Genomic DNA, 15,447 nt, shown 5'->3' with positions numbered 1-15,447 from the left:
TGGGAATGTGCCCGCAACCAATGTACATGCCCTTGACCAGAATTGAACCTGGGAACTTTCAGTCCGCAGGCCAGTGCTCTATCCACTGAGCCAAACTGGTTTCTTTTATTTTGAAAAGTTAAATTACTACAATGTCAAGGTTGGAGTATAGAAGAAAGGAAGGAAAAGTAGGAATAGAAGAAGATATCTGTTTATTAAACAGTATATAAATATAAAGGACCTTACTTATATCTATTATCTCATTTAATCCTCAAAACACCCTTTCAAGAGGGTCTATCAATGTCCAGTCAAGGAAAGAGAAACTGCATTAGGAATTACAATAAAGATGAGATTCATTAGTGAGAATTGGTTACTTGGATGTTAGAAGAATAAAAGAACAAAAAAGGGATACTGAAGTAACCCAGAGTTAATACCTATGGAAAACAGTTACCACCCTAGACCTGGGGGTCATAAAGGAAGAAGTAGGAGCTTGGAAGAGGGCCCTTGGGGGCTGGTGCTTAGACCTCTGGAAGTAAGCTTTGAGTAGCCGGTGCTCAGATCCCGGAGGAGAAGACCTGGCCCAGGCAGCATACCCCAGAGGATGAGTTAGCTTGGCAAGGCAGTATTGACTGTCAGGGAACCACAACCTCATGCTCCTGGTACCTCTGAGAGAATGCATCAAGGCTTTCCCAGGAATGTCAAAAAATGCTAGAAGCTAGAGTTTATTTTCTGTTACATACATGGAGCAATGCTGGTAATGACTGGAAAACACAAAAGAAGTCTCTTTTTTATCTCTCTGTCTTCCCATTGGCAGAATTGAACAATTTTGCAGAGGCTTAGCTCTATTTTCACAGTGCAGAGCATGAAAGAGTGGGCTTGGAGCTGAGGGACAATAGGTAAATAACTGGAACTGTGAATTCTATGCATATTTTACAAAGAGAAAACTGAAGCTGAGCAAGGTTAAATCATTTGCTAAAACTCATTGGAGCTATTAAGCAGACAGATCTGGAATTTAAAACCCTGTCTGTGCAGTTTCAGTAACTATATTTTATCTAACCTAAAACACCATTAATTGTTAGAGGCATCATTGAGGGGAAAAATACTGCCAACTAAATAAATCATACAATTGGTTGTAAGATACATTATAAATTTCAGAGATTTTTTTTTTTTTAAAAGAGGAACATCTTAAAATTAATGAAATATGGTATGTTATGCTGCCTTGTAAAGAATTTGATTTTGAAACATCTATGGATACACCAGTAAAACACTTAGTAGACAATTAAAAATGTGGAGTTAAAGCTCATAAGAAAGCTGTAGGGTAGAGATACAGAGGAGAAAGGTCATCTGTATGCCAGCATCATGATCAGAAACAGGCTTGCTAATTGTATTTTTGGTTTTAACAGTTGAGTCTGCTATTTCTACCATTTCATTTCATTCCAACCATTGCTTATCTTTTTGTGATGGCACTGTTGCTAAACCTTAATATTATTTTTTTATTATTCAGGAACAGTTTTTTGTTTTTTTTGTTGTTGCTTTGATTTCCACAAGCAAAGACCATTTTTCCCCTCCTCTCTTCTATTTAAAAGTATGTGGTCTCCTGGCATGCAGTCTTCACAAGGTGTAGTTGGAAATATTGTTATAAGAAGTGAAAAGCAGGTCTCCAGTGGAGATAGATGGTGTGAAGAAATCCTATTGACAGACGTTCATGGTTTCTCTATTTTTATAGGTCCAGCATGTCTGGCTTGCATCTAGTAAGGCAAGGTCGAGACCGAAAGAAAATAGACTCACAGCGAGATTTCACTGTAGCTTCGCCAGCAGAATTTGTTACTCGTTTTGGGGGGAATAAAGTAATTGAGAAGGTAAGTTTTGTAACCTGCTAACATACTTTCCCAAAGTATATGAGATTTAATGCCTAGAATTGTTGTCTAGATTTGCTCAAAACTGATATTTAGACTTTCAGAGACCTTGCCTCTTCATGTGAAGTTATCCTTTCTACCTCCCTAGCATCTTATTAAATAATTTTACTATTTTCTGTAATATGTATTAACTACTGATAATTTAGTCACAGCTAATAAGATGATGAAGCAGTGCTCATTAAGTTTTTTTTAAAAGATCTTGTGATTTTACAGGGTTGGGCTGCACTGATCTGAGAGGCTATGAGAAATCAGTTAACTTGTGGGGTGGCGGTGAGGAGATAATGTCATAACAGTGGGCTAAGGAAGTAGAGACTTTCAGAAGAGAAAGTTTAGACAGTTTGATACACTGACTGATGGGCTTCCACCATGTATTTGAGATGTTTAGAGGGAATACACCACATGAAATACTTAGAGATTACACGTTTTTTAAAATATTAATTCTGTGTCACTTTTATCTAAACCATGTCAGAGCTAAGCGAATGACTGGGTTGAAGTAGTTTATAGTGATTAAAAGATTAAAGGATGGGGACCTACATTCCCACTCTTTAAAGTATTGCTTCAGCGGTGTCCTTCTGTTAGTCTTCCAATAAAGATAGATTATATGTCTCCTTGGAGGCATGATTGCAAGACAGGTAATGATAGGTTTGTTACAGAGAAGTCTCAGGATCCTTGATTCTTCTCTTTCTTGTGACCATTCTGAGGCAGGCTCTATAATTCTAAGGCATTTGGGGTTTGGCATTTTGAAGAGAAGTGGTGGTTGGTTCCAGGTTCTTACACATTCAGGGTACTCTGCCTTATTTTACTACAAGGGAGAATAGTGCATATGACACTCACTGTTTGGTCTTCCTCCATCCTTATTTATAATACACCGTCTCTCTTAAGTTTCTGTTCCCTAGTAATTGGTTTAGTAAAATAATTCACAAACTCACAAGATTTGAGTAATTGTGATTTTTTTTTTTCCTTCAAGAAATGAAGTTATGGGCCTGGCAGATGTGGGTCAGTGGTTAGAGTGTTGGCCTGTGCACTGAAGGGCTCCGGGTTTGATTCCTGGTCAAGGGGATGTACCTGGGTTGCAGGTTCGATACCCGACTCTGGTTGGGACGCCTGTGGGAGGCAACCAATTGATGTGTCTCTCTCACATTGATGTTTTTCTCTCTCTGTCCCCTTTCTATCCTCCTTTCCTTCTAATCTCCCTTTGACTCTCTCTAAAAATCAATGGAAAAAATACCCTTGGGTGAGGGTTTAATAATAAAAGAGAGAGAAAGAGAGAGAGAGAGAGAGAGAGAGAGAGAAATGAAGAGAGAGAGAGAGAGAGAGAGAAAGGAGAGAGAGAGAGAGAAATGAAGTTATACCCTGGCCTGGTGACTCAGTTGGTTGAGTTTCATTCTGTGCACTGAAGGGTCTCCAGTTCAATTCCTGGTCAAGGCACATGCCCAGGTTGTGGGGTTTTCAATCCCCAGTCAGGGGTGCATACAGGCGGCAACTGATTTATGTTTCTCTGTCACATCGATGTTTCTCTCTCTAACCATCCTCTCTCTCTCAAAATCAATTAAAAAAAAGTATATCCTTGGGTGAGGATTTTTAAAAGAAGGAAGTTAGAAAGGAATAAGGTTGAGTCAGGCACATATTGAAGTATTTCCTTAGCTAACATTTTAAAATATCCCTTGGTTATGTGGGAGTTAGTTCTTAAGTACCTAGACCAGCAATACAAATTCCTATTGAAAATCTGCCTTTTCAGAATAAGATAGATTACAGAATTATCTCACCTCTTTTTCTCCATCATTGCTTGTTTTTTCTATTTTTTTTCCTCCAATTCCCATCCCTTAACTCTCCCAGGTTCTTATTGCCAACAATGGCATTGCAGCAGTGAAATGCATGCGGTCTATCCGTCGGTGGTCTTACGAGATGTTTCGAAATGAACGTGCAATCAGATTTGTTGTCATGGTTACACCTGAAGATCTTAAAGCCAATGCAGGTGAGTTATTTGCATTAAAAAAGCATCACTCTAGACGCATTGACTACCACAGCCTGTAGGTAGGAGAATGGTAACTTAAGAGGAGTCTCAAACCAAAAGATCTTTTAAAAAGTGTTAATAATATGAATATACAAGTGATAGTGCAATATTTAACCTCAACCCAGACCGTTGTGTTCTAGGTAAAAGTAGGTAGACATTGAACGAAAAGTGTTGATTTGGGTTTTCAGGTGTATGCCTTTTCACTATCAAGTATTTGCTAAGCCACATACTTTAACATGTATAAGTGGAAAGGTTTGGAAGGAAATACTATTTCCCGTATGAGCCACAGTGAATTTTTTCCCTTCTGAGAGAGAGCCCTCTTGGGACCCAAGTGGGTTTCACTCTGCAAGCTCTTCTGCACATTCTCTCTACTTGGTATGTCCTCCAGCTGAGAGATGTTGGGTTAGCTGAGAGGTTGTGGCTTTCCTCTCCATGCTTTTTATCACTAAAGCATAATCTCTACATTAGAGTACTCACAGATAACAGCTTTATAAATGGCGATCTTATTTTTTTAATGTTTTATTTCTTTATTTTTATTTTTTAAATAAATTTTTATTGTTCATATTATTACAAATGTTCCTTCCCCCCCACCCCCCTCCATTTCTCTCCTCCACCAGGTTCCCACCCCACCCTCTGCCCTTTCCCCACTCCCCATTGTCCTCATCCATAGGTGCACAGTTTATGTTCAGTCTCTTCCCACATCCCCCTCTCCCCTTTTCCCCAAGAATCGTCAGTTCACTCCCCTTCCATACCTCTGATTCTATTATATTCAACAGTTAATATTGTTCATCAGATTTTTATTTTTTTAATTTCCTTGGTTTTTAGATTCACTTGTTGATAGTTACGTATTTGTTGTTAATAATTTTTATCTTTATTTACTTTCTCTTCTGAAAGAACCCCCTTCAGCAATTCATATAATTCTGGTTTGGTGGTGATGAACTCCTTTAGCTTTTTTTTTATTAGTAAAGCTCTTTATCTGGCCTTCGATTCTGAGTGATAGCTTTGCTGGGTAGATTATCTTTGGCTGTAGGTTCTTACTATTCATCACCTTGAATATTTCTTGCCATTCCCATCTGGCCTGCATGGTTTCTGTTGAGAAATCAGCTGACAATCATATAGGTGTTCCTTTATAGGTAACTACCTGCTTTGCTCTTGCTGCTTTTAATATTCTCTCTTTGTCTTTTGCTCTTGGAATTTTAATTATGATTTGTCTTGGTGTGGTCCTCTTTGGATTCCTTTTGTTTGGAGTTCTGTGAGCTTCCTGGACTTGTAAGTTTAATTCTTTCACCAGGTGGGGGAAGTTTTCTGTCACTATTTCTTTCAGTATGTTTTCAATATCTTGCTCTCTCTCTTCTTCTGGGACCCCCATAATTCTGATGTTGGTTCCCTTGAAGTTGTCCCAGAGGTTTCTTACATTATCTTCAATTTTATGGATTCTCTTGCCTTCTTGCTTCTGCAGAGGAGGGTCTTCTGGCTCTTTATGTTCCAAATCTTTGAATTGATTCTTGCGATCTTCCATTCTGTTTTTAGGACTCTGTATAATATTTTTTATTTCAGACAATGTATTCTTTATTTCTTGTTAATCCCTTATCATTTCTTGTTGATTCCTTATTAATTCTAGTTGATCCCTTTTCATATCCTCATAGGTCTTATCAACCTTTTCTAGGAAATTCTTGAAAAACCTTATAAGCGTAGATTTGAACTCTATATCCAGTCACTTTTTGTCCTCCATTTCTTTCGTTTGTGAGCTATTTCGATGTCTCTGCATTTTCGCAGCTTCCCTGATGGGGCGGGGTTTCAGGGTGGAGCCTACAGCCTTGGCTTCCATCAGCCCCGCCCTATGCGGTTCCTGAGTCTCAGTATTCCTTAGGGTCCTTCAGTACTCGCTGCAAGCACCTCTGGGAGAAAGGTGCCCTCGATTTTCGCCTGCTACCAAACAGTCTAGGCTCTCCTGCAGTAAGTCCGGAACTGGGGTTCAGTTCATTTGGAAGTAGAGTTGGAGGTGGCGTTCAGAGCAGTCTGGAGCCCCTGTCTCCTTCCCACCAGGGCAATCCCGAGGCACAGCCAATCGTCCCTTCTCTGCGCGCAATGTGCGTGCCTCAGGAACCTTCCTTCGCCTCTCCCCAGGGTTCCGCCTTACAGCCCAGCTCCCTCTGTTTGAGCCTGGGTCCCCGGGGTCTGGCCTAGAACTGGGCTTCTGAGCAGTCGGAACTGGGGCCCAGCACAGTCGGAGCTTTTATCTCCTTCCCGCTAGGGAACGCCAGCCAGGCACTCAGCCACCCTCCTCTCTGGCTCTGTCCTTTTCGTGCGCGCGCCGCGTGTCTCCGTACCTTAGGCTTTTACAGTTCCTCCATGCTTCCTTCTGGTTTTCTCCTTGCTTCTCGTTGTAGAATTTCCAGTCAGTCGACTTCCCTGTAGTTCTGGGTAATGTCCATTTTATATTTTAGTTGTATTTTATTGAAATTGTTGTGTGTGGCTGCGCTTAGGTGTTTACCTGTGCAGCCATCTTGGATTCTCTCCAAATAGCGATCTTTTTAAAACCATTTTGTTTTGTATATGCTCTCTATTGAGACAGTGATGCTAAGACTATGTGTAAGGAGTAAGGTGTATTATGCTATCTTATTTAGAAACAGAAGGCACCAATTTATTGGAAAGCTGATAATATGTGAAAACGTTTAGATTGACCCTTTAACATCTCTGAGCCACAATTTTTACAACTATAAAAGAATGGTCATAATGTCTAGTTCACTATAAAGATGAAATTGTCTATCATAAATGTCAATTACCTTGCATTATTTCTTTTCCTTCATGTGGTTCTACCTCAGTGGTCGGCAAACTCATTAGTCAACAGAGCCAAATATCAACAGTACAACGATTGAAATTTATTTTGAAAGCCAAATTTTTTAAACTTAAACTTCTAACGCCACTACTTCAAAATAGACTTGCCCAGGCTGTGGTATTTTGTGGAAGAATCACACTCAAGGGGCCAAAGAGCTCCATGTGGCTCGCAAGCCACAGTTTACCGATCACGGTTCTACCTAATGCTCCCATTAATTCATTTATTTGTATTCAGTAAACATGGGGATCTACAGTTGGATAAGATGTGATCTTGCTCTAGGAAACCAATAATTTCATTACTTTGAGGTCAGTGCTATAATATAAATATGCATAGTGTATAATAAGAACATAGAAATGAGATATCTTTACTCTGCCCCATGCTCTTGGGGGTAGGGTTAAAATAAAGCTTTCTGAAGAGATTCTGCCTATCCAAAATTGAGTAAAAATTAATGAAGCAATTAGGGAGAAGACAAAAGTGTTTCAGGCAAAGGGAACAGTATATGCAAATATTTGAAGGTGTGACAGTCATTTTCTGGAAATTATAGGTGGCTTGGTAAATTACAAAATGTGATCTAGTATTCTTCAAGAAGGGCCTTGTTTTTCATCATCAAGGGCATAGACTTAATCTTTTTAGGTGTGTGTGTGTGTGTGTGTGTGTGTGTGTGTTGAACATTAAAGGATTTGTATTTAAGTAGATTAGTTGATTTTGACGATTCAAAACTAGAAGAGTATAATGAACCCCTTTCCATCTGTCTGTCACCCAGCATCAGTAATTATCAACAGCCAGTCTTGTTTCATCTATACTTTCACTTTCTCTTCCACACAATCTTTGAAGCAAATCCTAGACATGATTTTATGTGTAAATATTTTACTATGTATCTCTAAAAGAGAGATACATTTTTAAAAACATGAATAATTAGGTGATTCAGGAAGCATCTGGGAATATACGTTTGTGGAAGGCAATAAATATAAAGGATATAAGGCTGAGACTAGAGAAGAACAGGATGGTTTAGAGAGCTTTAGGAGGTAAAATTAACAAGATTTGGTGATTGAATGAAGAGTTTATGATTATAGTTGGATTTCTAATTTGGTTGACTAGGCAGGTACTAGTACCATCAAGTAGGGCAAAAAAATAGATGACGTAGCAAGAAGATTAAGTTTTTTGGTGCAGAAGAGAATAGCAAAAAGAAAGAATTTGAATAAGAACGGTCAAATGTGTCAGCAGTTCAATAAAGTAGGAAGAGAAATCTGTCTAGCAATTATGAAACCATTGATATTTGCAAGAATAGTTTTAGCACAGTATGAGTATGCAGACTAATATAGAATTTTAAGTAATGAATGGGAAGTGACATGGAGATAGCCAATGTGGACAAATTTTTTAAGAATTTGAATGAGAAGGGAAGAAGAAAGGGTAGTAACTAAAGAGAAATTCAGGGTCAAGGGATGATTTTAATTTTTCTGAGTGAAAGAGACTTGGGAATATTTATAGTTTAAGAAGAAGGAGCCAAAGAGGGAGAGGGGTACAAATATACAAGAGACTTAGAGGAGGTGGGAGAGGATTGGATCAAGAACACAAGAACAAAAGTATGCATAACTTTTGACCAAGAAATTGTATTTTCTTGTATTTATTCTGAGGAAGAAAAAAATCAGTAATTTGGGCAAATGTATTTGTATAAAAATAATCATTATTAAAATAATCAGAAACTGGGAGTAATTTAAGTGTCCACCATGAGTGGATTAGTTAAGTAAAGTGTGTTAAACTAATTCTATAAAATACCATGCAGCCATTAAAAAAATTGCATTAATTTGTCTGAGAATGCGTTCTGTTAAATTGCTGTGTTATTTATCTATTGTTGTGTAACAATATTACCACAAACTTAGCAGCTTAAAACAACTGACATTTATTATCTCACAGTTTCTGTAGCTCAGGGTACAGCTGAGCTGGGTCTTCTGCTTCAGGTTATCACAAAACTGCAAGTCAGTTGTCAGTTGGGGCTGCAGTCTCATCTGAGCTCAACTTTGGAAGGATCTGCTTTAAGCTCACATGATTGTTGGCAGCATTCAGTTTTCTGTGGGTTCCCAGACTTGGGGCCTGAATGCTTAGCTGGTTATTGGCTAGAGGCTACTCTCGGCTCCTTGTCACGTGGGCCATCCCAAAATGACTACCTTCTTCCTCAAAGCCAGCAAGGGAAAGTATTAAATTTGGTTACATTCGTATGTAATGTTATCATGGAAATGACATCTCATATTTATTGTATTTTCTTGGCTAGAAGCAAGTCACACCCAAGGAGAGTGGATTACTTAAAACATGAATACCTGGAGACTGGGTTCCTAGGGGCAGACACTTAAGTGTCTGTTCATCACAATTTCCAAGAAGAACATTGTCCATAAGGAAATTGATAGTGTGATATAATAATAGGAAAAAAGTACATCGTGTATAGTAAAAAAAAAACCCACAAAGATATACCAAAACAATAATACTAGTTATCTGTGGGAGTGAAATTTTGGGGTGTTTTTATTTCTATTCATGCTCCTGCTTTTTCCAACCTTTTTTACTTAGTATAATCTTATACTTTACTTAAAAGTTATTTACAGAATAGTGCTTTAGAAAGCATTATAATATCAATGGTATTGAATTAAGGAATCAGTATTTTTTAAAAATATATTTTTATTGATTTCAGAGAAAGGAAGGGAGAGGGAGAGAGATACAAACAGTGGTTATGAGAGAAGATCGTTGACTGGCTGCCTCCTGCATGCCCCCTACTGGGGATTGAGCTGGCAACCTGGGCATGTGCCCTAACATGGAATCAAACCGTGACCTCCTAGTTCATGGTTTGACACTCAATCATTGACACACTGGCTGGGTAAGAATTTTTTTTTTAAGGACTTAAAGCCTTTAAAAGTTAAGAACAAGATATAAGAAAACTTAATATATATGTATGTTGGAAATGGACCTTGAGCAAGTTATTTAACTACTCCAGATCATAATTTTCTACAAACTGGGTGTTAATATTACGTATCATTTGTGGACTTAAATGAAATATATATGTAAAGTGTTTATTAGTGCAATCCTACACATTGTAGCTTCTCTGCTACAGTTGTTGCCAGAATAGGAAGAGAGAGACATCAGGTGACAAATTTAAATGGGAATACTGAGCAGAAAAAGTAATGTGAGGTAATGAATGTATCTTTTTAAAGTGTCTTTTAAATATCTGTTATTGCTAACATTCCAGATAAACCCTTTTTAAACACCTAGCAGACTCCTGTATATACCCTTTCCTATTTAGCCAGTCTACAAACCCTCCAGACTCTTCCTTCTGTCCCCATTCTGTCTTAGCTCTACAACAAGAAAAGGGCTTTCTCAGAATATAGTACAAAGTAAAGATAGAACTTTTTCCCATAATAGAATAATTATACATGGGCCTCTAAGTCACAGACTCATTATTTTTGATATAGGGGTCATGAAGACCCTTCAGAAAGGTCACATAGTGAAATGTTTGATAACTGCTGTTTTAGTGTAAAGAGCTTCCTGAATATGAGATTAGTGCATATTAGTGACTTAATAAAGTCAGAGCCTTCAAATAAGTGGTCCAGGAAATTACCCCATTAATGCAGTTTGTCTTTTGGTTACTTATGATGGTCCTTTACGTAGTCTTGCTCTGTGTAATATTTCAGAAACTAAAGCATGTGTTCTCTATTAATTTGCTTACATTTTCAGAGTACATTAAGATGGCAGATCACTATGTACCAGTGCCAGGGGGACCAAACAACAACAACTATGCAAATGTTGAATTAATTCTTGATATTGCTAAAAGGATCCCGGTTCAAGTAAGAGATGCCATTGTATCCTTTAAAGCCAAATTTATACGTTGCAGCATTATTTACAAGATATGGAAGCAACCCAATTACCCATCGATAGATAAATGGATGAAGAAGTGGTACATGTATACAATGAAATATTACTCAGCAATAAAAAAGAATGGAATTTTGCAATTTATGACAACATGGATAGAATAAGAGGGCATTATGCTAAGTAAATAAGTAAGACAGAGAAAGATAAATACCTAATAAAACTGAAACAAACTCACAAATACAGAGAATATTTTGATGATTGCCAGATGGGATGGGGGTTGGCACATCGGTGAAAAAGGAGAAGGGATTAAGACATACAAATTGCCAATTATAAAAACAGCCATGGGGATGTAAAGTACAGCATAGGGAATATAATCAACAGTTAATAATACTGTAATAACTATGTATGGTGTGAAGTAGATATGAGATTTACATTATATAAAAATATATAATCATCTGAAACTAATAGAATATTGTATGTCAGTTGTATTTGAAAATTTTTAAGTTAAAAAAAAGGGAAAATGTTTATACTTTAAAGATGTTATTCAGATTCAGCACTATAGTTCATATATGAAATAATATTTACACTTGCCAAATAAAACTATTGCATATTATGGTTTATGATGCTTCACTGTTTTAATAAACAAGAAATCTGCAAGTGGTTACAGAAAACAACAACAATAGATTTAGTGATTTTACAGTTAAGCACAAGGGGATGTCCAAAAATGAACTTTCAATTTTATAGAAAGCATCTTTGTTGAAAATTTATAAATGCCTTTATGTAAAATATAACCAACAAGGAAAGGAAAGGTGGAAAGATGCATTTAGTCAAAATAAACATACTACAAATAGGAGGTTTGTAAGGGTTCCCCCTACCCCGTGATTATTTATTCTATCCATTTCACCTTCAAACAGTTTCCAATGGAATATTCTTTGCCCAGAATATGATGGTGTATTCCCACTGGAGTATTCTTAGCCCAGAATATGGTGGTATAGAAGTAGCTCATTCCTTCCCTATTATTTGTATGAGGAAATTTGGGTTAATGTTTTAAAGCCCAAAAAGAAAAAAAGCTCATGATTTGTAGAGCATTATAACCACTAGATATAAAGGTTGAGTTGTATGGCCAAAATAATTGAATCTGTGAAGGAAAACCAATATTTCTATAGAGCCTAGAAAAGGCTCTATAGAGTCTAGTTGAAAGGCTAATATTTGAATTTCCTAAAAAGCAACAAGACTAGCTGGATCTTAATATCAATTTCAACTAGGATTTGACTTCTTTAGAGGTTTTGCCGCAATGGATGCTCATTGTTCTGTAAGAAGTTTGCCAAGAATTAAGCATAGAAGCAGAATTAAGTATTAGGCTGCTGTGGAGCTATTGTACCTCATGGAGTAGGGCCCAGTCTTAGTAGAGAATAATAGTTACATGTTTTTGTTTTAATATGAATTTTAAGGATGAATCATATTGTGTTCCCTTGTAGGCAGTATGGGCTGGCTGGGGTCATGCTTCTGAGAATCCCAAGCTCCCAGAACTTCTTTTGAAAAATGCCATTGCCTTCATGGGTAAGTCTTTCTGACATACTGTTCTTGTCTTTCTGTTCCTCTTTGTCAATTTTGCTCATATTCTACTCTATATTCTGCTTTTCTTCTTTTTAACATTCTCTTATTTTTCATCAGCAGCTCTGAATAACCTCTTCATTATTTTGTTTTCCCTTCCTTGCTTCATATACCCTGCTTATATCTCTGCATCTTGTTTTGTTTTCTGTCCCTAGGTTCTTTTCCATGAGATGTGGAGGAGGCTCTGATTTCCAAAACCCTGTTTTTAAAAATGTTGCCATTTACCTAGGAAAAGATATGAAAAACATATTTTTATATAGCAAAGATAATTGAATACTTAGGATACCCTAGCAGTGTATCCTTAAATATGAATCAGCCCCTTCACATTTAAGTATATACTAGTAGATTATACTAGGGGCCCATTGCACCTTGAAAGGAACTGTGGGTGCAAGGCTATGGTGGCCACAGGGGCGGGTCTTGGCCCATTCTCCCCGCCCCTGCCCGGGCACCTCCCTCTGCGGTCCCCCAGCAGCGGGTGCGAGAGGTGGCTGCCAGCCCTGATTGCCCCTCAAGAGCAGGTAGAGAAGCCCCAAGGGGCGAACTGGGCCAGTGCCAGGCACTGGCAGCGGGTGCGAGCACCAGGCACAACCACAGCATGCAGGAGCAGAGAATTTTTAGTAACCACCAGAGGCTTGTCCCGATGACAGTAACTGGCACCCTACCTTGTTCCAGTGCCCCCACTCACCTCCTCCACCATCCTACCACTGCTGATGCTCAGTATGTTTCGAGTGCACCCCCTGATGGTTAGCACACCTTAAAGCGATCGGTTGTTTGGTTATTCTGCGGTTCGGTCTATTTGCATATTAGGATTTTATATGTATAAATTTCTGAGAACTCTGTCTTCTGTCTTTTCTGCTCTCATATGGCAGAAAGAGAAATAGAGGTTATATAGCTCAAAGAATTTCTCTGTCTTAGAGACATTCCACAATGATGACTGCTTTGTAAACCCTATTAAAGTTAAATCTTTCTTTTTGGTTCCCCTAAGACCAAGGAAAGGATAATATATATATTTCAGACTTGAACACCAAAACTTAATGTAGGATATTGGTTAAAAAAGAAAGATTTTATTAATCTGGTAAAGTTGAATTATAAAGGATAATGGAATGAGAGTTAGATTCGTCAGGAATTTATTTAGCATATATATTAAGCTCTCATTGTGTATTAAAAGCTTACTATATTAAGATCTATAAAGGGTACAAAGATGAGTTAAAACATAGAATCCCCTTTAATCAAGTTTATGATCTCCATTATATGTAAGGAAGACAAGAAAAATACAAAAGTAATTATATAGAAGACAAATAAATGTGTTAGAAATGAGGCCAAAATGTCAAGCTTCTTTTCTTGTTTTATTTTTTAGGTCCTCCAAGCCAGGCCATGTGGGCTTTGGGAGATAAGATTGCATCTTCCATAGTGGCACAAACTGCAGGTATCCCAACTCTTCCCTGGAGTGGCAGTGGTAAGAAACTTTCTTGTTTTTATCTTGAAGTGCAGAAAGGTTCAGTAGATATTTGGGACTGTGACTTGGGACTTAAGTTTATTTGAAATGTTGGGATACTTGATAAATAGAATCCAGGTTGATAATCTTGTATCTCCAGGCTTAATTAATATATCTGTGATTTTATCATGTCTTAGGATTATAAATTTTTACCAGGTATACCAAATGCTACACTAGTATTTGAGTGATCTTGGGATTTAATTTGAAGAAACTCTGGGAAAACTCATGCTTCTGTGGATTCAGATCACCTCTGGGTAGGCTAGAACATTTCTCAGAGATGGATTTTGTTGGCAGAATTAGGCCTTTAGGCCTTTGAACTGGCCTGGGAAGTGACCTGGATCACTAAGAACATTGAAACCCACCTCTCATTCAAACACTACCTGCCAGTAGTATTTCTTTTTTTTTTTTAATGTCAGCCCACAATGTATTGATGATTTGCTTTTCCTGTTTAATACCATTTAACTCCTCAGTTGCCTTTGATATAGAAAATGAAATCAATAGTCATTTCTTCCAGGCATGTAGAAGGATAAAATTTTTTTCAAAATGATTTATTCTTTTTAAAAAATAATATAATTTTATTAGTTTCAAAGAGGAAGGGAGAGGGAGGGAGGGAGAGAGAGAGAGAGAGAGAGAGAAACATCAGTGATGAAAGAGAATCATTGATTGGTTGCCTCCTGCACACCCCCTACTGGGGATTGAGCCTGAAACCCTGGCATGTTCCCATGACCACAATTGAACCTGGGACCCTTCAGTCCATAGGCTGATGCTCTATCCACTGAGCCAAACCGGCGAGGGCTAAAAATGATTTATTCTTGACAAATTCCTCTAAGAGTGCCATGTGAATTATAATAGCTGATAGTACTATGAACTTCCCTTTTTTTAGTACTCAAGCACAGGGGGCAGACATACACTAAAATCTCTTCCAAATGGGAGTGACCATTGTCTTGAGGCTGAACAGATTTGAACTCTTGTTACTCTAGCTTTCCAGGGGAATTGCAATATCCTCTCCAGACCTGCTGGGTCAAACAGTTTAAAATAAAAGGTTGAGTTCTTGTTTGAATGGAGAAGCTATAGCATTCCCCTTGTGGCTGAGTAAGGGACATTCAGGGAGCATGGAATCATGACTCTACTGAGGCCAATAAAACTGCCATTTCCATTTCCAAGGGCTCATAAAGATTGAATTATTTCCCAGACCTCTGGCCCTGGAGCAGGCCTGAACACACAAATCGAAGGTATTTTGCCTGCTGCATTGCTGTGAGAAGCCTGACATGCTTTTTTTATTTTTCTTTCTTTTTCCTTGTATGTCCTTGTATTTTTATACGTTGCTTCCTGTTAGCTCTCCTGGATTTTTCCAGTGTAAGGTCCTGCTTACACTGGAAACCCAAGTTGCCAGGTCCTGCTGTAGGTAAATACTGTTAGCCCAAGGACTGATCAGGATTCTATGGTATCCTTCTATCTCCCATCTATCCCCAATGTGAGATCATTTTAAAGAAGGTATAACAGAAAATTGACAAGAACAGAAGCTCTTATAGCTGCATTTAAGTCACTGTTATCTATTGTAGGTCTTCATGTGGACTGGCAAGAAAATGATTTTCCAAAACGTAACTTAAATGTTCCCCAAGAACTCTATGAAAAAGGCTATGTGAAGGATGTGGATGACGGGCTAAAGGTAGGTTATTAACTTTAGGAAGTGATTTCAACTGACCAGTTATATCAGGAATGTAGTGATCTGGAGCCT

The 15,447-nt window shown here is 38.0% G+C and overlaps 1 protein-coding gene across 6 annotated transcripts in view; it reads left to right on the top strand.

The window, feature by feature from the left end:
• The window catches only part of ACACA (acetyl-CoA carboxylase alpha), a 246,989-nt gene that overhangs the window by 70,591 nt on the left and 160,951 nt on the right, over positions 1–15,447 (top strand). For all 6 annotated transcript variants that reach the window (XM_084864172.1, XM_084864177.1, XM_084864175.1 and 3 more), the window contains 6 exons: positions 1,706–1,838; positions 3,732–3,870; positions 10,466–10,575; positions 12,079–12,160; positions 13,572–13,670; positions 15,272–15,378. In XM_084864172.1, coding sequence (XP_084720298.1) covers positions 1,706–1,838; positions 3,732–3,870; positions 10,466–10,575; positions 12,079–12,160; positions 13,572–13,670; positions 15,272–15,378 — 670 coding nt within the window. The remainder of the gene's footprint in view (positions 1–1,705; positions 1,839–3,731; positions 3,871–10,465; positions 10,576–12,078; positions 12,161–13,571; positions 13,671–15,271; positions 15,379–15,447) is intronic.

The sequence above is a fragment of the Pipistrellus hanaki genome (genome assembly GCF_964339955.1).
Source record: "Pipistrellus hanaki genome assembly, chromosome: 16".
Lineage (NCBI taxonomy): Eukaryota > Metazoa > Chordata > Mammalia > Chiroptera > Vespertilionidae > Pipistrellus > Pipistrellus hanaki.
This window is presented reverse-complemented; position numbering and strand designations above follow the sequence as displayed.